General features: G+C 47.1%; 1 protein-coding gene across 1 annotated transcript; it reads left to right on the top strand.

The window, feature by feature from the left end:
- The first annotated feature begins 10079 nt into the window (after positions 1 to 10079).
- LOC309330437 (arylacetamide deacetylase-like 4) lies at positions 10080 to 21514 on the top strand. Its single transcript, XM_081842116.1, has 5 exons — positions 10080 to 10330; positions 12398 to 12565; positions 13357 to 13500; positions 15041 to 15104; positions 20631 to 21514. The coding sequence occupies exons 3-5, from the start codon at positions 13374 to 13376 to the stop codon at positions 21403 to 21405; spliced, it is 966 nt and encodes a 321-aa protein (XP_081698242.1). The 5' UTR covers positions 10080 to 10330; positions 12398 to 12565; positions 13357 to 13373; the 3' UTR covers positions 21406 to 21514.
- Positions 21515 to 25019: the final 3505 nt, after the last annotated feature.

Below are 25019 nucleotides of genomic sequence, written 5' to 3'. Positions count from 1 at the left end.
GGTGGATCATCTCCTGCAAAAGGATTCCCGGACTTAGGATCTCATTTGCTCGGAACGAGCCCCAAAGACGCGCGTCTATTACCCTTCAGGTGAGATCATGAGAAGCAAGCTTTCACATGTGCAGGAGAAGCATAGGAATAATTTATTATTTTTCCTAGCTCAGGAAGGGCATGATAAGCATTTAGCACCCCAGTAGAAAAATTGTTGTTAGAGATTGCTAGACTGTGCCCCTGGTTTCCAGAGGGGGTACTTATGACATTAAGAAATGGAATGAGCTGAGAGATGCACTCCATAGACATCCTGAGGCATCTGTACAAGTCTTGCACACCTGGCGTTTGTGTAGAGACGCAGTTGGAAAGCTCTCTAACCCTTTGCTCCAGCCACCAGCTGTCTCTGTGAATGCTCCCACATTGTTGCAACCCCTAGCTGCTTTTAAAAATACCATAATATTGTTCCCTCCATCTCAGCCTCTAGATTTCCAGCCTCTCTCCTCTGAGGTCATGCCAAAGGTAATTCCATTGGCACCTTCCTTTGCCAAAAATTTGCCTGGGTCGAATGTAAATTCCATGCCACCTTCTTTGGTGGACCAATGCCTGAAAGGGGCTCAGACCACAGTGCAAAAATTGACTATTCCAAATATGGCAGAAGGAAGCAGTGAAGAAAAAACAACTGACACCTTACCATTCTTAGCAGTGTCTCCTGTTGTTCAGAATGCACAGGAACAGAGAGCCCATGAATCATTGCCCTTTGCAGTTTTTAAAAAATTGAAGCGAAGTGTGACAGAAAATGGCTTGCATGGTATTCTTGATGGGTTAAGAGCAGCCAGTACTTTAATTCCAAACTTTGACGCCTCTGAAGTTTCAATGAAACAATTGGCTTATGAAAATGAAAATGCTGATTGCAAGACTGCTCTTAAAGCGATGTACCAGAAGCCAGAAACAGATGTTGCTCAAATGACTAAGCCTTGCCAGAATATTGACACCGAGACTCACAAATCTGCCCTCCTAGCAGCAGCTTTGTCTCCTTCAGTGCATCCTGCTAAAGACAGGCAATGCCACAATGGATGGCCTTCCAGCCTGAGTTTAAATGGGAAAACAAAGACTGTTGTGCCAGCTGATTGTCAGTCTTTTACTGTAGCTAAATTAGCAGAGCCAGCTATTGCTTCTAACACAGTTGCTTTGAACACACAGTCTCCTGTGACAAATCTGCGCCATGCCGCTAAGGGCAGTGCTGGTTTGAATCTAATGACAGCAGAACTTGCTACTTTTCAGTTCCAGTTCCCTATGGTGGTGTATACAATTAAGACATAGCACACAGGTCTGATTCCACCTCAGACAGTGAGACTCATTCTTAATCGCTTTTTGCAGACTGTTTTTTCTCCTTTCCTCCCTGACTTAAAATTCCTAATGAATTTACTTTACAGCAGTTGCAGAGTTTTGGGGTCACTTCATACGCGTGATTCTTTTAATACAATGCTTTCACCTACAGGACTACTTTTTCCCCAGACACTGCTGACAGAATAGTGATTTTAGAGTGGCTACACTTTGAATTGCCTAACACTAGATTTGATATTGCTGCTTGTTATTTGCTTTTTTCTAAACAGGATCACAGTGGCGTAGCGTGGGTTGTCAGCACCCGGGGCAAGGCAAGTAATTTGCGCCCCCTAACCCCTGGATTTTAGCACTCGAGTGCGAGCGCGCCCCCCAGATGTTGCGGCCGCCCCCTGCACCCCCCACGCTACGCCACTGGGGCTGGGGGCGAGCGAAGGAGCCAAGGACCCCCCCTTAAGGCTCAGCAGGAATTTATTAAATTTATTATTTGCGGAGCCCCCGCGGGCCGAGGCAGCCGAAGCCCCCTCCCCTCGGGCGCCTCCCCACCCCCTCCTCTCCTTGGGCTGTAGGTGAAGCCCGAGCTCCGAGGCGCTCCAGATCCGGGCTTGGCGAGCGCCTCTCCTCCCCCCCGGCCTGGTCCGGGGGCTTCCAGCCGCGCTCCATCCTCGCCCGACCCCCCCCCCGCGGCTGAGACTTGCGCTGAGAGCCGGAGCCAGCGGCGCCCCCTTCCGCCGGGAGACCCTCGCCCGCCCGCCGGCTTCCTCTTGGAGGGTTTTGGGGAGAGCAGGGCGCGGTGAGGCCCCTCGGAGCTCTCCTCCCTCCCAGTCGGCAGAAGCAGCCGCCGCCTGTGGCTGGGCCGAGGGGATGGCGTCGGCGTCGGGATGCGGAGGCTGCCCGTGCCCGGCCAGGCATTGGTGGTGGCGTCGGCGCTGCTGCAGCGGCTGCTCCTCCTGCGAGCAGTGAGTGGAGCGCAGCTGCAGCGGCGGCGGCGGGGGGCGCGCGCCCGCTAGGGCGCAAGGCTGGCGGTGGCGGCGGGGAGCCCGGTGGAGGAAGGAACTTGTCCCTTCCCTCTGGACTCGCGCCCCCCCAAATGTTGCGCCCGGTGCGGCCGGCACCCCTGGCACCCCCCACGCTACGCCACTGCAGGATCACGAGTCCCTAATGAGTTATTTTCTTTCCTATCTGTTTGCATTTGCGGATTAACTTGGGATAGTTTATTTTAACCCTCCTAAAGATTCACGCCTAGTTTAATTCAACAGGTACCCTGAAAATTGGTTTCTGTCCAAAAACAGGTTCCTATTCAACACCTCTAGAGTGTTTTAATGTATAAGGATTGCGTGGTGATTCCCGCCCCCTCCCACAGATGGAATAAATAAAGACACAGGACACAAAAAATTAGGTTAATGGGCGAAAAATGGCCACAACTTTATTGATTACAGGTAAGAGCAGTATTGGCTTTAGGCATTGGCCCTATCAGACTAACCGGCATAAAATCGGGAAGGGTTAAGCACCAGCAGGGGGAGCCCCCGAGATGCACATCCCTAGGCGCTCCCCGAGGGGTTACCGCTCGGGAGCGCGCTTTAGGCACTAGCCTCCATAGGTTTTGGACGAGGAGACGCCCCCCGGAGTCCCTTAATGAACTACCCTTCAACATTTGGGGGAGGTGATGGCGTTCCTCCCCCCCCCCGCCAATGCCTAACCGCCCAAACCAAAGGTGTTGTGACGTTTTGCTACGAGGTAGGTGAAAAAACCAAGTGGCTTCCAAAATAATGCCAATTAGCCAAGTGGAAAAACTCCTACCAGGCCCCTTGCGGCGACCAGCCGAAGCCCATAGCAAAGTCCAAATGACAACCTAGAGGGTGGGTGGGTGGGGAACCGCAGCTGGCTGTAAGAAAAGAAAGGGGCGAGCACGGGCTGCCCCGACCTTAAATGCCCCCTACTAAGCCTGCACCCCGCTGCCTGCCGATTGGCTGGCGCAGTGAATGATGACTACTAATGAATCCCGGGATTCCCCAAGTCCCGCGGGGCTGCAGCCAGCCCCGCGAGGATGTAGATGGGGCGTGAGCCCGCAACCCCCCCTTATGTTGGGAGTGGCTTTCTGAAAATAACTAGCATATTTTTTTGCAGCTAATCAGAAAACTGACAGAGACCAGCCTACACTTCCACTGCATTTTGTGATTTTTGTGTGAAGTGGGATATCTTTTTATCACATTTGGCTAATCCTATCTTTCTCCTATGCTAGAGTTTAATCTACTCTTTGATCTCGACACTGAAATATCTCTTAATGCATAGAACTATGCCTTTCTATGCTGCTCACATTTTGCTCCCATACAGAATTCAAGGATATAATTTCAGAAGGAAATCAACATGCTGATTCTGCTCTGAAATCCTTCTGTCCATTATTTTCTAATCCAATTGACAGCCATGCATTTTTACACCAGGGAGCTAAACAGCTGATTTTAAACTATTTTTTCATTCCTCTGACACAAGCTAAGGATATTGTTGATTGATGTCCTTCCTGCGCTTTAACTTCTGTTAACTTTACCTTAAATTAACTGTTTCCTTTCCTAATAAATTTTCTCCTATGGATCGCCATTGTAGGGAAGAGGCACCTCTGGAATGACCTCTGGAATGCCCTCTAGTGATGTACCAGCAGCTTCCCAACCCGAAGTGAGAGGAACCTGTTCCTTTGCTTACCTAGGGGCAGGGATGCCCTACTGTTCTTACTTTCTCAGGTCCTGTGTGGATTCCAGGTCGCTGTACCCATCCCTATTGGCCAAGACATGAGCTGGCACCAAGGCCTGCAGAATCCCCTTCCAGACTTTGCAAGGACCATGACCCTGACTCTGCATCTACAGGCTCAGCAGCCCCGTGCGAAAGTCCATTGCACCCATCCTCATCCTTGAAAGGCTGAGGGATGCCCGGAGGTGACATGGGGAATGCTGAAGACCTTGACCTCTGATGCCAAGACACAATTTCAGCATTATGATGTTCCAACGGAATCAGAGACCTTTTTAGTAGCTCTAATTACTCAGCTACGTATGAACCCTATGCTGATTTTAACATGTACATTATTTGTTTTCTTGATACCTAGTACTCACTGTATCTGTCTTCCTCCTGACACTTCTTCTAGTCATAGCTATAATATGTGGATGCATTTAGCTGAAGTTGCTAATGTCTCTCATTTTTGTCTGAGTGAAACATATGATATGCACACTGCCTTAGGAAATTGTATAATCCCAGTTTGTACACAGCCTTTCATATGGCACATGCCACACACATGGGAAAGTGGTTTTCTAAATGGATTTCTAAAAGTATCATTAGTTATACCAATCTCCATGATTGGGGAAAGGTAACACAAAAGATACCCCTGGATACAATACACACCTAGAGTTGCAGCACCGCCAGACACCTCTTGTGCTCCGATTGTGAATTGCAGTGGGGAAGCGACTCGCTGTCTGGACACAGGAAGGGCCAGTTGAAATTGTTCACGTGTTCAGCAGATTACTTTTAATTATGCTCATGTGCGCTTACCAGATGGCTGGTTTTTTACATGTAATCAAAGAAGTTATAACTACATTTCCGCCAATTTATCTGATGCTTAATGCTGCCTTAGCCGATTGATGTTAGTTATCGCTCACTTTTTGAAAAAAAACAGGCAGCAGCATTCAAAAGCACCCTCAACGTCATGCTGAAAGATTAACTGACATGTGTGACTCCAATCTACAGTTTTTTTCCAAAGCAGAGTATACTTCCTTGGCTTCTTCCTTAGTGGGAGTCCCTGCTTTGGCTATATACAATGCTTGCATGGCCTGTGCTCACCTGGCCTGTTCTTTGACAAAATCTATAAATCATACCTCACGTGCTTTAGCTCTTTTAAATCAAGAACAGAAGATTTTAAGAGAAGCTGTTATTACACTGAAAGCTTCTGTCGACTATCTCTTGCTACACCAGCATCTAGGATGTCAAGTTGTGTCTAATCTTTTCTGTTTTAATTTGACTGATGATAGTTACCATGTGCAAACTCAAATAGATCAATTGCGAGCACTAGCACACAACATCACACAGGATGTCCTTCTCTCCTGACACTCTGTGGTCTTGGTTACCACAGATTGGGTGGTTTCGAACCCGGCTCATGTATGGGTTGCTAATCACTGTTGCCTTAATTGGAACTTCTGTTTTTTTACAATGTATCCTTTCCTTGTTCTCTCTCTGCACTACATTTTTTCCACGCCCTCCTTCAGGAATGTCTGATACAGAAACACATGCAGGAAGATTATGAGGACACAATGCCTCTCCTCTCTTAAGCTTCTCTGTACACAATAAAAAAATAAATAAAAAAAAAATGGTGAGATGTAGGAGTGCAAATATCCAGAGATGTAGTGATTAGGTGGGATTGCTATGAGGAATTATAACAGATATAGAGTAAGCCATCTGCGTCAGCAATGAAAGCATTGCGTTGACTGGATTTAAACTATTTTGAAATGATTCTTGATCAATCTACACCCCTGCATCCCTGTTCCATTCCTCTCTTCCTCACATGTCACATACACAGCAGTTGCTTCGCCAGGCAGGCATCCTGGGCCATAAAGACACTGGGCAAGTTCCTTTGAAGTAAAGGTAAAGGTAAAGGTACCCCCTGCCCGTTGGGGCCAGTCTTGCCAGACTCTAGGGTTGTGCGCTCATCTCACTCTATAGGCCGGGAGCCAGCGCTGTCCGCAGACACCTCCGGGTCACGTGGCCAGTGTGACAAGCTGCATCTGGCGAGCCAGCCCAGCACACGGAACGCCGTTTACCTTCCCGCTGGTAAGCGGTCCCTATTTATCTACTTGCACCCGGAGGTACTTTCGAACTGCTAGGGTGGCAGGCGCTGGGACCAAACGACGGGAGCTCACCCTGCCGCGGGGATTCGAACCGCCGACCATGCGATCGGCAAGTCCTAGGCGCTGAGGTTTTACCCACAGCGCCACCCGCGTCCCTCCTTTGAAGTAGTTTTTTATATAATCTTAATTAATCTTGGGATGTTACTCTTAGGGCCTGGAAATAGTTTCACAGGAAGGTGATAATGATGCCTATCACCTTGCCATCCTTCCATCTTCTCTTGTTTACTCCTGTTTGTGATCTCCGGAGTTTCTCTAGTCCTCTTTTATTTACTCTCAGATTAGGTATGCATGCTCAGAGTAGTAGTCTTTGTAGTTAAAAGAATTTCTTTTGATCTAACTTTGTCCCCACGTGGGTTTGTGGAAATGCTCAGAAGAAATATGATTGGTTCTTAGGAACACTGTGTAAAAAGCTTTTTTGTGAATAAAACTACCTGGGCCGGGGTCTGCGAAAAAAACACGGACAAGCACAGAGAGACACGATTATACGCACCCTTCCCAGAGTCTTGCTGGTTCAAGCCTCTGTGTGTATTCTTATTAATCAGAGTTCAATCCTTCCTTTACTTTGCGAACGCAACACCACAGTAATGTTGGCTTTCCTTCCTTGCGCTCATCACCTCCACCCTATGGTGCCATGGTCTGATCACTATGCCCTGAAAGCCAGGATTGACGTTCCACCCCCACCCTGCTTGGGTGGCGAGCCAATTTGGGCTCGCCCGCAAAGGCTGATGGACCCTGATAGATTCCGTCAAGCCTTGCGGGACCTTTCTCCCCCTGGCGACTCATTGACTGAGCTTGTTGAGGCCTGGAATACCCAGCTCCTGGCAGCCATCAATGAGATCGCACCTAAGCGCCCTCTGCGACCCCGCAGAAACCGGGCTCCCTGGTTTACCGAGGAGCTCCGGAAAATGAAGCGGGACCTCAGACGGCTAGAGCGAGTATGGCGGGGTGCCCGTGACGGAGCCTCAAGAACATCTTATAGGGTTTTTATGAAAACCTATGAGATGGCAGTGAAGGCCGCTAAGAAGTCTTACTTCTCGGCCTCCATTGCATCCGCTAGCTCTCGCCCGGCGCAATTATTTAGTATAATTCGGTCTTTAACGTCCCTCGAAGGACAGCCAAATTTAAATAACAATTTGACACACAGCTGTGAGGCATTTGCGAGCTTTTTTGCGGAGAAGGTCTTGTTGCTCCGCCATGACCTCCCTGCCAATTTGGATACAATAAAGGAACTGGAGGCCCCTCGACTGCCCTCGGGTTCAGTATTGGACCACTTTGACCGGATATCCCCAGCCGATGTGGACAGACTCCTCCGAGCTGGAAAGCCCACCACATGCCCTCTCGACCCGTGCCCGTCCTGGCTGATTAGAGCGTGTCCAGACGAGGTGCGGGCCCCCCTGGGGGATATCATCAATCTGTCCCTTGGCACCGGGACATTCCCAGGGGAACTGAAGGAGGCAGTGGTGCACCCGCTCTTAAAGAAAACATCATTAGATCCCTTAGATCTATCCAATTACCGCCCGGTTTCGAATCTTCCATTCCTGGGTAAGGTGATTGAGAGAGCGGTTGCTGAACAGCTTGGTAGGTTTCTGGATGAAACATCGGCTCTGGATCCATTCCAGTCCGGCTTCCGCGCTGGTCATGGGACTGAGACGGCTCTGGTCGCCCTAACAGATGATCTCCGCAGGCAGCTGGATCGAGGCGGGTCGGGGCTGCTGATTCTTCTAGACCTGTCAGCAGCCTTCGACATGGTCGATCACGAACTCCTGGACCACCGCCTTGCCGACGTGGGGATCCAGGGCACAGTCCTTCAATGGCTGCGCTCGTTTCTCTCCGGTCGGGGACAGAGGGTGGTGCTTGGGGGGGAATTGTCATCCCGCCACTCCTTGGTGTGTGGTGTGCCCCAGGGTGCAATACTCTCCCCAATGCTTTTTAACATCTTTATGCGCCCCCTCGCCCAGCTTGTCCGGAGTTTTGGGCTGGGCTGCCATCAGTATGCTGATGACACCCAACTCTATCTGTTGATGGACGGCCACCCGGACTCTGCCCCAGACACACTGATCAGATGCTTGGAGGCTGTGGCTGGATGGTTACGTGGGAGCCGGCTGAAGTTAAATCCTTCGAAGACAGAGGTCCTCTGGCTGGGACGGGACGACAGGGGGCTGAGGGGGCAACTCCCATCTCTTGCGGGGGTGCAATTAGTGCCAGCACCGTCCGTTAAGAGTTTGGGTGTAATCTTCGATACCTCCCTCTCCATGGAGGCGCAGATTGCAGCTATAACAAAGGCGGCATTCTTTCATCTCCGCCAAGCTAAGCAGTTGGCTCCTTACCTCTCACGCCCTGACCTAGCCACTGTGATCCACGCGACGGTCACCTCCAGACTGGATTATTGTAACTCGCTCTACGTGTGGCTGCCCTTGAGACTGACCCAGAAACTCCAGCGGGTGCAAAATGCTGCAGCGAGACTCCTTACGGGGTCTTCGCTTAGAGATCACATTCATCCGGTGCTATACCAGCTGCACTGGCTCCCGGTGGAGTACAGGATCAGGTTTAAGGTGCTGGTTTTAACCTTCAAAGCCCTATACGGCCTAGGGCCCTCGTACCTACGGGACCGCCTCTCCTGGTATGCCCCACAGAGGAACTTACGATCTTCAAATAAAAACATCTTGAAGGTCCCAAGCCACAGAGAGGTTAGGCTGGCCTCAACTAGAGCCAGGGCTTTTTCGGCTGCGGCTCCAACCTGGTGGAACGCTCTCTCACAAGAGACAAGGGCCCTGCAGGACTTGACATCTTTCCGCAGGGCCTGCAAGACAGAGCTGTTCCACCTGGCCTTTGGTCAGGGCGCAGCCTGACTCCCTCCTCTGGCAATCTTTACAAAACTTTAGTTTATGGTTGCCATCAATTTTGATTTTAATTTATTTTAATCCATTTTTATAATGTTTTATAATGTTGTACTGTTTTAGTGTTGTTAGCCGCCCTGAGCCCGGCTTTGGCTGGGGAGGGCGGGATATAAATAAAATTTATTATTATTATTATTATTATTATTATTATTATTATTATTATGGTGTCATGGCATTAGGTGCTGGCCTGCAGCATTATCTTGAGGACAAATCAACACTGACTACCTTCTGTTTAGATTACTGCAACGTGTTATGCAAGGAGTTGAATTTGGAAATGGTCTGGAAACCTGAGCTAGTGCTAATAACGACTGCAGGGACATTGATTGGCACTTGACAGGAGAGTTTAGGCAAATTCACACCCTGTGTGAGGAATGTTAGAAGTGGGTGTGAGACTCAAAAGCTGAACAAAATTGCTGAAGCAGCAGAGAGTTTATCGATTACAAAATAACATACTTGCAAGATCAGGTGTCCAAAAGCAGACACACCCCAAAATAGTAAGACCAAAGCTTTTATCCCTTATACCTGAGGCAGGTTCCCTCCTGTTTCCCCATTGGCTGGGTATGTGCAGGGTTTACAGCCTATCACATCCGCCCAATTAAAATACTAAAATCCCGCCCCCCTTTGTTGACATCTCCCATTACTCTGCATTTGATGACCATTCCTCCTAATTTCTTTCCTCCTTCTTTGGTCTGTGTTCCTATGCTTTTACACATTGACTCAAGCAATAAAGCCACATACTGATAACCCCTGGGCATAAGCAAGCTCTATATTTGCTGAAGCATGCGTCCATTTCAGCTGTCAGCCAACCTGTTTTCGGGTATTCTAACCACGAGTCATTCTAAAGATAAGCTGTTAAGCAAGTCTATGGTTAGCCTGCACAATATTACCACATTCCTAAACCATTTGTTTTCTTCTCAGCTGAGAGATTAAGAGGGTTGGCCAAGGATGTCCTCTTGCAGGTGACACAGACTGTTCTTGTATAAAAGCCACCAGCATTGTCTAAGGCGAAGTCCTTGTCTCTGTGCCTCCGAGTTGAAGGGAAATGGCATTTGGTGGAACTCTGTGGATGCTGATATTATATACAACTATTTTCATTCATTTCTTGCTGTTAGTGTGGGGAGTTTCTTATGCTCTTGCCAGGACCCACGTGCCTCAAGGAATCAGCCGTCCTGCACCATTGATACTTTTAAATCTCTTAGTGGGATATGGATTTGTACTGGTAAGTTTATTTTACATATATTACAGGGATGAAGCGACACCTCTATAAAAAGGGCTGCAACTTTTGAAATAGTTTAGAGAAAAGGCAAGTAAGAGAGGACGTGATAGAAATGCTTAAGATTATGGAGAAAATAGAGAGAGAAAGGTTTTCCTCCGTCTCTCACAATACTAGAACTTGTAGACAACCCAATGAAGCTGAATGTTGGAAGATTCAGGACAGATGGAAGAAAGGACTTCTTCACACATAATATATTCAATCCATGGAAGTCACTCTCACAAGAGGCAGTGATGGCTGCCAAGTTGAATAGCTTCCAACGAGAAATAGAGAAATTCATGGAGGCAATAGCTATGGATGCTTATTAACCAGCTCTGGCTCTAAAGATGGAGGCAGCAATGCTTCTGAACACCAGTTGCTGGAGAACACAGGAGGGGAGAGGGCTCCTGTGCTTGGGTCCGGGTTTGTGGGTTTCCCATTGGGGCACCTGGTTGACAACTGCAAGATGCTGGACTAGATGGGCCATTGTCCTAATCCAGCAGACTCTGCTTTGAGGCGTTCCCAAAGTAAAGGAAGGATTGAACTCTGATTATGAAAATACACACAGAGGCTTGAACCAGCAAGACTGGTTGCGTATAATAATAATTCCTGTCCACCCTCCAGCCCAGGTTGTTTTATTCACAAAAGAACTTTTGTCACCGTGTTTGGAAGAACCAATCAGATTTCCTCTGAGCATTTCAACAAACCCCACGTGGGGACAAAGTTAACCTACAAAAACTAATTACCGTTAGCATGCATATTTCTGGGGTAAACAAAACAGAACTACAAAGGAGTGCATCCAGCAACCCCGGAAGTCACAAACAAGCAATATACATGATAAGAAGGAGGCCAGGAGGACAGGGATCATTATCACCTTCATGTGAGATCTATTTCCCAGCCCTAAGATTAACATCTTAAAATTAACATATCAGAAAAGCTACATCAAAAGAACCTGCCCACTATCTTCCAGTTCTGTCCAGATAGTCTCCTTATTATTTTCCTCATCTTTTTATTGTAATCATATATTCCTTTCTTTACGATCTCTGATAATCTTCACAAGCGGGTTGAAAACAAACATATCCTGTGTGGATTTTACACTCTCCAGGAGCCATATCACATAAAGGACAGCCGCCATTTCCACACCTCCATAAAAAACATTCATACAGTCTGTCCGTGATTTCCACCGGCCTGCGAATCTGTATCTCAGGGGGCCCTGCCGGGTCAAATTCACATTCTGATAACCATACATTCACATTCCGATGACCACGGTCCTCCTCCCCCCGTCCTCCTGTGGGCAGGCCGACTTGACGAATCTCCATTTGAAACTGCGTCACAAAGCTTTCCTTCCATTCCCGATATTCCCACCAGCCTCTCTTTGATTAATAATTCATTTCCACACAGCTTTTAATCTCCAGTTTGTGATTAGTAATTTGCAACGATTCTTTCTCTCTGGGAGGGAGGATTATTGGGTACTCACATAAGACAAAAAAAAAAAAAAAAGTTTTTTCCTCCCCCCCTTTCCATTTCAGTCTGACATACCAATCTTTTAATGATGAGTCTTCACTTGATTTATTGTCCAGCCCGTCGCTCCGCACACAGAGATTCCATTAATCTTCAGTCTTTACACCCGATCTTCACTTGAAGTATGTGCATTTGCTTCTTTATCCAATTATATATTTTGAAGTAATGCAAACCAGTGCACGATCAGAGACAGCGTCCGGGAGAGCGGCCCCACCCGAGGGCTTTGTGCCAAGTGCCCGGTCACCCCCTTCTTTCGAATCCGGGGGTGAATTATGGGCACAGCTGGCAAGGCAGTCCCCCCCATTCCCTTGGGGGGGGCAAGGGAGGCTGCATACTCCCATGTCAGCCTCTTAATTGCCTCGTGTGGGTCGGCGAGATGTTATTGTCGGCCATCTTCCAATGCGCCCCCTGGTGGCCCCCCCACCTTTCCTTGCTTCTCATTCCGCCCCCCTGACCGTTGCTTGGTAAGTGCTGCAGTTACTTTCCATAAGCAGACCTTTCTCCTTTCCTCAGACCAGCTCCGCCAGGGCTATTGCTCACTTCCAAGCCTCAATATTACCACACCGTCACCTCTCCGCTGGGAAGCGCTGAGCAAAGGCGAGTCCCCAGGCAACACGGCCGATTTGATCGGCACAAGGCATGCAAGCTCCATCCCCCAGTCGTTCTTAGACTCCTTATTGGGTGAGCAACGCAGCCAAGCAACACAGTTGGAGCCTCCCTCCTCCCTGGCTGGCAGGGAGGGAGGGAGAGGAGCTGCTTCCTTTGAAACCTGGGAAATTTAAGGGACATCATCAATCCAGGACAGCAGCGGGAAACGGCGCTGGGATAAGGGAGTTTCCCGCCAAATAAGGGACGGTTGACAGCTGTGCTGCCTGGCAAAGCAACTGGCAGCTGGGCTGTGTACGGAAGCAGAGAGAAATGGACAGTAGAGGAAATGGCCAGAGATGCAGAGGGTTGTGGGATTTGATCAGAAATTACTGTCAATGAATTAAACCCAATCAACACCATGCTTTCACAGCTGACACAATGGCTTGAGGCATATTTTATAATTCCTCATAGTAATCCCATCTGATCCCCACACTCTGGATATTTGTACTCCTACACTACTTAGGTTCTTATGCACTCCAGTGGATTTATCCTGAGTAGTACTAGCACTGAACACCCCCAATTTGTGTTGCATCTTAAGGTTTGAAATAACAGGAAGCATACTAGGAAAGGGGAGTGGGCAGGGGCTTCACTTCTGGGCTGCTCAAAGAGAATAATTTTCCATCCCAAGAGGAAGGAAAAGATAAACAGCGCAGTCATCTCCCATGCACGGTTTCTGTTCCATAGGCAATACATATATGCAATACATAGATCTAATGCTGATTTAAAATGCTAAATGGTTTGGTTTAAACAGGGAGGAATTCTGCAAAAACTGGGCATCTGCCATAGATATTCCATACTCAGGATCCTAAATCTACTCATTCCAGAAGTGAAGGACCCAAAAATGATCACAAAGGATCTGGTTTTTGATGGGGTGCCTGTGAGGCTGTACTGGCCCAAGACATCACCTGCTGGGAACAGGAAAGGAATCATCTTTCTTCATGGAGGGGTGGCACTATTTGCAAGCACCCGTAAGTTCTTTGAAATGTTTTTGAAATGGTTCACTTTGTTGTTTGTGGAGAATTTGGGGTGAAACTTTAATGTAAAGGTCACGAAATGTTTGCTATGGAGGGGTGGGGGTGGTTTGTGCTGCCTCTGGGTTTTTATTTTTATTTGTATGAATACTGCTACAAAAGTTGGGTACCACCTCCACTCTCTGCCAAACCAGTAGTATGGGATGATGAGAATTGTAGTTTAAGAACAGTTGGAGACCCAAGCTTGGGAAACACCGCTCTAAAGACACTCTTTTCCTGAAAACTCAACCCCCCCCATTGCCATGAGTCTGACAACCTCTTTCTGCTCAGGCCCAAGAATTCCTCACATATGTGCCACCAACCCTTTTGTCATGTTAAGGCCTCTATCCAAGTGAGGCACTGACTTGGAAAGTGTTTTTTCCGCTGGCCTCCAATCTTCCCTTCAATACTCCAAATCAGGCATAGGCAAACTCCGGCCCTCCAGATGTTTGGGACTACAATTCCCATATCCCTAGCTAACAGGACCAGTGATCAGGGAGGATGGGAATTGTAGTCCCAAACATCTGTAGGGCTGGAGTTTGCCTATGCCTGCTCCAAATAATAATCAAAATCCTACAACTTATTAATTTCTAAGGTTTAGGGTGGTCTCCCCCCAAATCTATAACAATATAAAGAATAACAACAAACAATGTCAATAACCTGTACCTACACACAGTTTAAAAGGCCGTCTATTGGTTAATTAGCCAAAGGCACCTGACGATATGAAACGAAGGCGCTAGGTGAGTCTCCGGGGGAGAGCATTCCACAAACAGGGAGCCACAACAGTTCTGGGCTTGGGCCCAGAAACAAATTGGCAGCCAATGCAGTCACACCAGGATTGGCATTATATGCTCAAACCACGGTGGGCAACCTGGCTGCTGAATTCTGCACCAGCTGAAGTTTCTGAACTGTAGGCAGCTTAACATGGCAGGATGGGATTGTGTGGTAGGAAAACAGGGCTGAGCCTTCCTGTTCCAGAGATGTCTGGTTTTGTATTAATTCCTAATGTCAAGGTCAAGGAAAAATGCCAAAGAAGGTATTTGTGCTTCGTACTTCAATGGACTTCTATGAAAGGTCTTCCAGAGATGGTCAGAATTAATTTGAAAGAAGCCCAAAAATGTGGTCTGAGGTTTGTTTGGCCCTGTTCTGACTTATTCACATATTTACACATTCATTCTGCATGGAGGGAGTCCATGGTCATCTCAAGCAGGGCTTGTTCCCCCAGCTGTGCAGCACTGGAGTCAAAGGCATCTTTCCCAGCCAGCCTTTAGCTAGCCAGTCCAAAATGGATCCCAGTCTTTGTTCTTCCTAGCACACCTTGCTTTAAAAGTATGGATTTTTTGGTTCTCTTCTGAGTTTTACCCATTGAAACTGTTGATCAGGAGGGAACAAAATGTACATAATGGTTTTCAACTAGTGATGCCCCATTTATAAAGGGTTCAGTTCAGCTTAGTTGTTGCCAAAGGAGACTCGTTAAAGGTTGTGTGCCTTTTTCCAGGAACTTCTGAAAGGATCTGCCATTCGCTTGCCCACGGAACCGACTCAGTGGTTATGTGTGTTGAGTAAGTATCTTCACGCTTCAGTTTCTAACCCTTCCACATGAGCCCAGAAAACGGCTGATTTTGCCAACATCGTGAATTTGCCAACCTTTAGAATGGGTGTTCACCTTTGTATTTTGATTTTTATGCCTTTGGACCCAGTCCCTCTGGCTTTAAGCATAAGATGCTGGAACAGGCCAAAGGGGGCCCAACTGTTGGAATTCTGCCTCGGTCAGAGGAATGTGCCTACCTCTCCAGGCACCGGCTGAATTCCTTTTGACCTCCCCCTGCGACTCCCGGCAGGTAAACAGGCGAGGTCTGTATCGGCGATTTTTCCCAGACTGTGAGAAAAACACACCATTGCTTCTCTCTCCTCCCTGTTACCCCAGGGAGGGGAATCAGACTCAGACAGAAATGTATCTACATGTCTTTATTTCTGTCTTTAGCAGCCATACAGATAAAGATGTCTGCACTCTTTAACAACAACAGAGAGAAAAAAAAACCTCCACCCTTGTACATCCTGTACAGGTCATATGACACACACTGAGCTAACATCCGGTGCTCAATACGGAGAATGGACTGTCCCTTTCTTGCCATGGTAACAGTCACAAACATCCTGTCTGGCTTTCCAGCCACCTGCAGCTGGCTTAGCTGCTTCTTGCTTCTGCATTGCTTCTTTATGGTAACATCCTCCCCCTAAAGAATCAATGCGTGCAGCGTGCAATGCATGATCCAGAGAAGAAAACAAACAGTTGTTATATGTATAACATTCCCCTGTTGTTTCAGTTCCACCCTTGGAACTACCCGCCATTGGTTTCACCAATGTACCTCTCTGGTTGTGTGACTTCCAAGGAATGAGTGCATCTGCATTACCTTGGTTAGCAACTCTCTCTTGTGCCTTTGTCTCTGACCCAGACACAGCTTCAATTTGACCTTGGTCGTTTACAACAGCAACACATGCAATAGCTAGGTTGGCAAACTCTTTTGAATACCTCTTGGGTGCTACACCCTTCGTTGCTCTCTCAGACCTACGTAAGAGGTGCTGCTCTTCTCTGCTTTCTGATTCAGCCTCTGAACTCTCTGGAGAACCAGTACTAAGCGTAATCAGTGGTTCATCCTCCTCTTCTGAGGGTCTAGTCATTATGTGAGGTTTCCTCTCAATGACTGTGACAACTGAGCTGTCTGAGCTATCGCTGTCATCTTCAGTACTACTGAATTCAATAAAATCAACATCATCATCATCATCTGAATCATCATCTCCTGTGGGAAATGTGTGAACAATCACTCTCTCCTGTTCAGGAGCACTCTCTAGAAATTTTGTGAGAATCACCTGACCAGATTCAGACAAAATTACTCTGTAGAGACCCTTTTCATAACCCATAAAAATGCCTCTGGCATTCTTTACTCCACCCGGAGCTTCTGTCCTCACATGAGACCCAAAAACCTTGAAATGGGCTACAGAAGGTTTTCTATGGAACAGTTTCTCAAAAGGAGAACTTCCCAACTCTTTTTGAAAACTTTCTCAACCACGTATAACAAAACGACATTAGCGACTCAGCCCAGTACTCATGTGGCAGATGTGAACTTAGCAATTGCGCCTCCATTCCCTTTTGCAATTCTTTGTTCACCCTAACACAGACACATCTCTTCCATGCTTCTTCGGAAGCAGCAATTTTGTGTCTTATCCCTTTCTTCTGCAGGAACCTCTGGAAATCCTGTAAGAGAAAAATTGGCTTCTCATCTGTGCAAAGACAAGCAATCTTAGCATCATGCACATTTTTAACCTTGTCACAAAACTCTTTAAACCTTTCTAAGGCGTCTTTTGGTTTCTCCAAAAGATAAATCCAGACAAAACCTGTGAAAGGATCAACACATATTAGGTAATATTTTGCATTGCCTCTAGATGGTGCTAGAGGACCAATCACATCAGCATACACCCGCTGAAATGCCCTGTCGACCCTCGAGGTGACCTGTTTGGCGTTCTTCTTGGTTACACCTGCAAAAGAAATCATGTTAGAATTACATTTCATGTAATCACTTTGATCAAAAGTCAACAAATACAGTCCATCTTTCTCTTTGGCAGAAAGATACAACTCTCCATCTTTGTAGATCTCGCAGCTCTCATCATCATAGGACAGTTTTAGTCCCTTCTTAGCAATCTGCGATACGCTGAGCAGATTGTACTTCAACCCTGGAACCAAATAAACATTGTTTATAGTCAAGTTCAGACTTTCAAGATACACAGTCCCAATTCCGGTGGCTTCCAGCTCTTGACCGTTGGCCTGTTGTACAGCGAAGCTTTGCTTCTTAAACGTCGAAAACAAATCCCTGCGTGCTGTCATGTGACAGGTACAACCCGTGTCTAGAACAAAAGAGTTCCCCACTTCTGGTGTGGCTTTTAGCGACATCAAAGCCTTTGCAGGCTTCGCCTGTGACTTGGTATGACTTTTGCCTGACGCCTCAGACTTCGTAGAGCTTCCCTTGACTCCTTTGTGCTGACGTGGCTTCTTACAGTTCCGCTGAAGATGCCCAGTTTGTCCACAATTGCTGTATCGGACAACGTTCAAAGCTACAGCATTTTCTCCAGTAGCAATAGCAGTGGGGGTGTTAGAACTCCATTCTTCCCTCCCCTTGTCCTTCACCTCCAGTGCAGCAAGTCTGTCATGTTCATTAAGAACCACGGCAAAGACCCTCTCCGAGGTCAAATCATTCGCCGGAAGAGACCCAAGCTGACTGGCAATGGTTTTGTAAGTCCGATTCAGGCTGTTTATCACCATGAAGCAAAACACTTCCTCCTGCAGACGGAAATTGCGTTCCACCATCTGTTGGCGCAGATATTTCATTTCCGTCAGGTGCGCTTGAACATCTCCATCAGGCGCAAGCCTCAGATTGGTCAGCTTTTCAAAATACAGCAACGCTGAAGAACCTGCATCTCTCTGATGTGTCCTTCTCAGTGTGTCCCAAACCTCTCGTGCGTACTGTAAATCCTGTATATGCACAAGCTGAGAGTCTGACACACACAGAATTATAGCCGTCCTCGCCTTCACATCCTGTGACTCCCAAGCACGCGTTGGTGCTGCAGGGATGGGGTTCTCAATCACCCCAAACAGTCTCTGATTCTGCAGCAGGGCCTTCATCTTAATAGACCAAGATGAATAATTGTCATTGGTCAGGAGGGGTGGAGAAGGCAGGGCTCCCCCCTTCTTGGCATCCATTTTGAGTCCTTTGACTTTAACTCTTACTCACAAGCCGCTAAAATCCAATAGCTGGTTTGTTTACGCTCTTGTGCACCTGGCAGCTCTAACACTGGCTGCGTTGGAAAGTCCCTTCCAAGAGTTCGTGAGATACTAATCAAAACAAAACGTTGTTTTTGCCTCTCTTAGGCATAGCCTGACAGTCCAGCCCACTTCTGTAGCTTTCCACCACACTGACGGGCGTTGCTTAGCAACTGTGCATTCCTTCTTGTACAGGAAACCACAAGAATTTCTGGAATGCAGGCCTCTTCTCACTCGGAGCTGTTTTTCCCAAACGCTGCTCCCATGAAGCAGAGAATGAATCAATCTGCATTCACACTTTTAAGCCCGAAAATCTCATACCTTGGGCTCCGTGGCTTGGCTGTCAGCTTCGTCTGTTCAGCTTCTGGCTGCAGAGGATCAGCCCCTCACTTCAGGCTTCCATGGAGCGATGAAAACAGCAGCTCTGCTACTATTTTTGCAGAGGTCGATGGATCGAAGAAACCAGCAGCTCTGCTACCACTGTTGGAATTCTGCCTCGGTCAGAGGAATGTGCCTACCTCTCCAGGCACCGGCTGAATTCCTTTTGACCTCCCCCTGCGACTCCCGGCAGGTAAACAGGCGAGGTCTGTATCGGCGATTTTCCCCAGACTGTGAGAAAAACACACCATTGCTTCTCTCTCCTCCCTGTTACCGCAGGGAGGGGAATCAGACTCAGACAGAAATGTATCTACATGTCTTTATTTCTGTCTTTAGCAGCCATACAGATAAAGATGTCTGTACTCTTTAACAACAACAGAGAGAGAGAAAAACCTCCACCCTTGTACATCCTGTACAGGTCATATGACACACACTGAGCTAACATCCGGTGCTCAATATGGAGAATGGACTGCCCCTTTCTTGCCATGGTAACAGTCACAAACATCCTGTCTGGCTTTCCAGCCACCTGCAGCTGGCTTAGCTGCTTCTTGCTTCTGCATTGCTTCTTTATGGTAACACCAACATCCTGTTCTCACGGTGGCCAACCAAATATCCCAATGAAAAGCCCACAAGCTGGACCCAGACACAGGAGCACTGCTCCCAGTTGCAATGTACATCATCTGGTATTCAGAAGCATTACTGCCTGTGATAGTGGAGATGGCCCATCCGCCTTGTGACTAGTATTCATGGATAACCTTATCCACCATGAGAGGCTAATATGGCTTCTCAATCTATGCTAGTTCTATCTGTTGCAATTATCTCTATCCTGCCTTTCAGGACAAAACTCCTTCCAAGGCGTCATATAAGGAACGTTAAACTACTCTTACATAAAACTAGATAAATGTTTTTGTCCCTCTCTCTTAACTCTAGAACATGTGGCCATTCAATGAAGCTGAATGCTAGAAGATTCACCTAAAAGAAAGTACTTCTTTACGCAGTGTGTAGTTAAGCTGTGGAACTCGTTCCCTCAGGAGGCAATGATGGCCTCCAACTTGGGTGGCTTTAAAAGAGGATTAAACAAATGCACACGGTATAAGACTACCAGTGGCTACTAGCCATGATGGCTATAGCCTGCCTTTGCAGGTGGAGACAGTGTCCTTCTGAATGCCAGTTGCTGGAAGCTGTGGGAGGGAAGAGTACCACAGGACTCATGTTCTGATTGTGAGTTTCTCCAATGATTGACCACTGGCCACTGAGAACAGGATGTGAACTAGCATTATATTATCATGGAAAACCTCAGGCACTGGGGCTCAATGCTCCACTCCAGGCCTCTTCAGTTCTCCCTGAAGAGCCAGTGTGGTGTAGTGGTTAAGAGCGGTGGACTCGTAATCTGGGGAACCGGGTTCGCGTCTCCGCTCCTCCACATGCAGCTGCTGGGTGACCTTGGGCCAGTCACACTTCTGTGAAGTCTCTCAGCCCCACTCACCCCACAGAGTGTTTGTTGTGGGGGAGGAAGGGAAAGGAGAATGTTAGCCGCTTTGAGACTCCTTAGGGTATTGATAAAGCAGGATATCAAATCCAAACTCCTCTTCTTCCCTCTGAAATCACCGCAGACCCCCACCTCTGCACCATTGCCCCTCTTTTTCACCCTCCTTGAGTGGCATCTGCCTGACTAGAATTTGTCTTGCTTGCATGAAGGCAGGGGTGCCAACCTGAGTAAATATTGCCCCCCCCCGGTAAGTCCCATATTGCATAAATGATCACATGACATGGAGCACATAACCATTTGAATGGAAATGTCAATCAGCTTAGGGGGACCAGCCTCCTTGGGGGTGCTGAAGGTACCTCTGCCCCAAGTATGATGTCAAATGTTGATGATATCTTGTTTTTTCTTTAGATTTCGTTTAGCTCCTGAGCATCCGTATCCAGTCCCTGTACAGGACTGCTTAACTGCTGTAATACATTTTATGAAAAATGCAAAGGAATACGGAGTGGACCCCAACTGCATTGCCATTGCTGGGGAGAGTAGTGGAGGCACTTTTGCTGCAGCCATTTGTCAAGAACTGGTCAAAAGAGAGAACCTCCCAAAGGTGCGAGCTCAGGTCCTGATCTACCCATTCCTCCAAGCAGTGGACTTCAATTTGCCATCCTATCAGCAAAACCATTCAGTTCCTCCCTTGTTTAGCAAACGAGGTGTTAAATTCGCTTTGACATATCTCATTGGGAAGACAATGAATGTAGATGGAATTCTGAAAGGTGCCCATGTCCCTCCTGATTTGAGAGAGAAATACCAAAAATGGATAAGTGCTGATAACATTCCAGAAGAATTTAAAGCTAGGGCCTATGTTCCTGTAGCACCTGCCCCATTTTCAGAAGAACTTTATGAACAAGTTAAAAGAGGTTATGAGACAATGTTTGCCCCCCTTCACGCAGAGGATGACATAATCCGCCAGCTCCCAGAGGCTTTCATTCTAACCTGTGAATATGATTTTCTCCGGGACGATGGGCTGTTGTATAAGAAGCGGCTAGAGGACCACGGTGTGCCAGTGACATGGTATCATGTTCAAGATGGATTTCATGGAATAATGGCCATGGCTGGTTTGAAGGCAATTGAATATCCGAGCACACAGAAATGTTTGCAGAATGTAATACAGTTCTTAAAAGGTTTATAGAAATGAATGACATTCTTTGTCTTCCTATGGCAGTCTTCCCCTTCTGTGGAGGGAAATATCGTTCCTCATTGCGCCAATCCTGAAGTAAAAAGAAAAACTCTGATCAAAAGTTCTACTCTGTTTAATTTATTAAAATCACCATGGGCTCTGAAGTAAAAAGCAAAGCCCTACTGGATCAAGCCATTGGCTCACTTCATGCAGCATCTTGTTCTCTTTATGTTACATATTTTTTAAATTAAATTTCATACAATTTAACAAATTCAATTCAGTTTCAATACAATATTCCCTCAACATTTTGACTCCTCATCCTTACTTCCATGATGTTTCTGTTCAAATCCTTTGTCTACTAAATGTAATACTCATTTCTATAACAAATGTCCAACATTACATTCCTTTATCATTCTCCTTCCTTTGCTTATATTTCCAGTCCAGCCTGTGTTTTCATTTGACTATAATATTTTCTCAGATATTCTGAAAAGGATCTCCACTCCTCCATAAGCATTTTGTCTTTTTGGTTTCTTATTTTCGCCTTCTCCATATAGTCCAATAGTTTTAAAGTCCTTCTCCTCTTTTGTTGGAACTTCTTCCTCTCTTTTTTGTATTGATTTTCCAGATTTTAACCCAATTATAAAAATTATAACAAATTAATACAATTCTGTGTAAGTGACTTCCTGCGTGCCGTCCTTGATCCATCCTTATCTTCCAGTGTTACTGACTGCGTTTACATACTCTTATTGAAGTAAATAGTATAACAGACCCTGAGGATTGCCACACCCCTTGCTACTGGTTTGGGAGTCTTCTCTTTCTAGAAGATCTCTGCCCTCATGACTGGAATGAGACCCATGTAGGCTGTATCCACACAGCTGCTACTTCTCCTGGCTCAAAGTCAGCCCTCCAGCTAGCTCCTGGCATAAAACTCTCCCAAGACACTCAAACCAAGCCCTGTCTAAAAACTCCCTCAGAAACTGCTCCTTTTATTTTCCTCCTCCCACTCTGCTTAGTACTCATTCAGAGAGGCTCCAGCCCTCTGGTGGAATTCTGAGGGACTGCATCACCAAACTCTGGTCTGGCTTTGCTGTCCACCACAGAGGTACTTAGCAGGGGTCAGCAAACTTTCTGCAGGGGGCCAGTCCACTGTCCCTCAGACCATGTGGTGGGCCGGACTATATGCCCCACAAATAACCCAGAGATGCAATTTAAATAAAAGGACACATTCTACTCATGTAAAAACATGCTGGTTCCCGGACCGCCTGTGGGTCGGATTTAGAAAACTTCAGTGGGGGAGAGGGGAGGGTGGGAAAAAAGCTTTGCAGAGGGATCAAGAGGCGAGAAACTGGAGTCTGGTCCTTCTACAGGTTGGGAAAAGCAGGGTAGGGGGCGGGTAAAAGGTAAAGGTAAAGGGACCCCTGACCATTAGGTCCAGTCGTGACCGACTCGGGTTGCGGCGCTCATCTCACTTTATTGGCCGAGGGAGCCGGAGTACAGCTTCCGGGTCATGTGGCCAGCATGACTAAGCCGCTTTTGGCGAACCAGAGCAGCACACGGAAATGCTGTTTACCTTCCCGCTGGAGTGGTACCTATTTATCTACTTGCACTTTGGCGTGCTTTCGAACTGCTAGGTTGGCAGGAGCAGGGACCGAGCAACGGGAGCTCACCCCGTCGCGGGGATTCGAACCGCCGACCTTCTGATCGGCAAGTCCTAGGCTCTGTGGTTTAACCCACAGCGCCACCTGCGTCCCTTATAGGGGGTGGGAGGCTGGCCCAAACCTGAAAACGCGATGCTGCTATCCCTTAGAGCAGCTTGTTATTGGTCCTGGGGAAGGCTGAGAGGAGGCGGGGAGGGGAAACGGGGAACTTTCCTTGGGCAAAGCCAGTTTGAAGAAGAGTCCACCTGCGCCCGGCAGGCAAGGAAAGGGGGTGGGAGTGGAACCACCCAAACACAGACACAAGGCTTAATTTTTATTATTAGGAGACATCCGGGGCGTAGGAAGGGGGGTGCGGTGGCGGCAGCCCGCCCTGGGTGTCATCCCTGAGGTGGGGTGACAAAAAGGCACACTGCAGGGGGCTCGCCCTGCTGCCCATGTGCAGCAGCTTGAGTTGCCACCACTGCCCACAGCAGATCACTTCGCATGTCCCCCAGCTAGCCCCGCCCCCCCGGGTGCACGGCATGGCTGGTGCTCCGGGTGTCCATGCAGCTAACTCCACCACTGACTGAAATTGTTGCCCCGAAGCAACGGGCGAGTTTCCAGGTCGGTGTAAAAATGCTCTGAAATGCTGCTGTTTGATTTGTTATCTTTTCTTCAAGAGGCCTCTTTCCCTCTCCCCCCACTCTCTATCTCCAAATCCCTGAGTGGGTTGAATCCTAAATATCGAGTTGTCCTACCTGGTACACTTACTCAGAAATGTATCCCATTGGTTTTAGAGTTTACTCACAAGTAAGGGTAAAAGGGTCGCAGCTCACATGCAAATAGTTATGCCTGGTATAGGCAACCTCCTTCCTCCTGCTGTTTTGGGAGTACAACTCCCATCATCCCTAGCTAACAGGACCAGTGGAGCTAACATCTGGAGGGCCCAGTTGGCCTATGCCTGAGTTATGCTTTAGGTACCACTCTGGCGGGAAGGTAAACGGCGTTTCCGTGCGCTGCTCTGGTTCGCCAGAAACGGCTTAGTCATGCTGGCCACATGACCCGGAAGCTGTACGCCGGCTCCCTCCATATCCATATTCCACAATCATCCCCATGCTTCCATGTCTATATTTTGACCAATTTCTATTGCACAATGTATCATTGGGGATTTTACTTCCTCATCCTTTGTCTCCCATTCCAATAATATTTTATACATTATAGACAGCACTTTTACATTTCCTTCCAACAGGTCTCTCTCCAGTTGTGATATTTGTTCCCCAGACCCTTGTAGCCTATCTTTCTTAAATACTCCATTCAAATGATGATATTGTATCCATGTTGTTAGTTTTCCTGATAATTCCTTATTTTTTATAAATTTATACTTTCCTCCCACTTGTTTTAATAATTTTTTGTAAGTTGTCCACCATTCTATCATATTGTAATCCTTTTATGTAAACCGCCCTGAGACCTCTGGGTATAGGCTGGTATATAAATTCAATAAATAATAATAATAATAATAATAATAATAATAATCTTTTTCTTTACCTCTATAACTTCCAGCATTGAGAGCCAAAGTGGTTCCCCTCTAATAAATGCTTCTATTTATCCCATATTCTATACAATTCCCCCCCCCAATTATATGATTTATAAATCCTTTATGTAATTTCACCTTTTCATACCGTAATGAAGCGTGCCAACCAAAAATATTATCATGGCCTTCTAAGTCTAGAATATGTGAATTCTCTAATGTTCTCCATTCCTTCAACCAAGAAAGTCAGGATGCTTCCATTTTGTATCATTGCAGCAAATGACCAATGGGTCCAACAGCAGAGGAAGCTTTTATAAATAAATGAATGAACTAAATCCCATTGTATTTCAACTCCCCTCTTTGTATCAGTTTAGCAAGAGGCCATCAATGGGTCCAACAGTAGAGGAAGCAGAGGAAGCTTTTATAAATAAATAAATGGACTTTATAAATGAAAAGTGGAG

Source organism: Podarcis erhardii, assembly GCF_964252035.2.
Source record: "Podarcis erhardii genome assembly, chromosome: 15".
NCBI lineage: Eukaryota > Metazoa > Chordata > Lepidosauria > Squamata > Lacertidae > Podarcis > Podarcis erhardii.
Note: the sequence above shows the minus strand (reverse complement) of the source record. Positions and strands in the feature narration are given on the sequence as shown.

Excerpts from the sequence above, each read along its gene's own strand:
- LOC309330437 (XM_081842116.1), top strand. The coding sequence starts at position 13,374 with ATGATCACAAAGGATCTGGTTTTTGATGGGGTGCCTGTGAGGCTGTAC. Across the intron at positions 13,501-15,040 it reads GGCACTATTTGCAAGCACCC|GAACTTCTGAAAGGATCTGC; the intron begins GTAAGTTCTTTG and ends GCCTTTTTCCAG. Across the intron at positions 15,105-20,630 it reads TCAGTGGTTATGTGTGTTGA|ATTTCGTTTAGCTCCTGAGC; the intron begins GTAAGTATCTTC and ends TTTTTTCTTTAG.